This window comes from Eimeria mitis, genomic scaffold, assembly GCF_000499745.2.
Source record: "Eimeria mitis Houghton genomic scaffold, Emh_scaff1124, whole genome shotgun sequence".
NCBI classification, from domain to species: Eukaryota; Apicomplexa; class Conoidasida; order Eucoccidiorida; family Eimeriidae; genus Eimeria; species Eimeria mitis.
The window spans coordinates 5822-6389 of NW_013567733.1; the positions used below are offsets into that span (position 1 = coordinate 5822).

General features: G+C 54.9%; 1 protein-coding gene across 1 annotated transcript in view; it reads right to left on the bottom strand.

Moving 5' to 3' along the window:
* EMH_0030100 (uncharacterized protein) overlaps nucleotides 1-199 on the bottom strand; it is a gene marked incomplete at both ends in the record, with an annotated part of 459 nt that extends 260 nt beyond the window's left edge. The window contains one exon of the mRNA XM_013494379.1: nucleotides 4-199. Within this exon, the coding sequence (XP_013349833.1) occupies nucleotides 4-199 (196 nt within the window). The remainder of the gene's footprint in view (nucleotides 1-3) is intronic.
* Nucleotides 200-568: the final 369 nt, after the last annotated feature.

Below are 568 nucleotides of genomic sequence, written 5' to 3' on the forward strand. Positions count from 1 at the left end.
ATGGTGCTGATGGTGCTGCTGCTGATGGTGCTGCTGCTGCTGCTGCTGCTGATGGTGTTGATGATGGTGTTGGTGATGGTGCTGCTGCTGCTGCTGCTGCTGCTGATGATGATGATGATGATGATGATGGTGCTGCTGCTGCTGCTGCTGCTGATGATAATGATGATGCTGCTGCTGCTGCTGCTGCTGCTGCATGCATGCAGGCCCTTTAGGGTTTTATCGAGGGTTTGGGGCTTCGCTCTGTCTCTGCGCTAACCCAGCCATCACCAACGCAACCTACGACAGCCTCAAGTCAGCAGCAGCAGCAGCAGCAGCAGCAGCAGCAGCAGCAGCAGCAGCAGCAGGTGCAGCAGCAGCAGCAACAGTAGCAGCAGCACAAGCAGCAACAGTAGCAGCAGCACTAGTAGTGATAGCAGCAACAGCAGCAGCAGCATCACCAGAGGCAGCAGCAAACACACAAAAAGAAATACACGCAAGCATAAGAGCAGCAGCAGCAGCAGCAGCAGCAATAGCAGCAGCAATAGCAGCAGCAATAGCAGCAGCAATAGCAGCAGCAATAGCAGCAGCA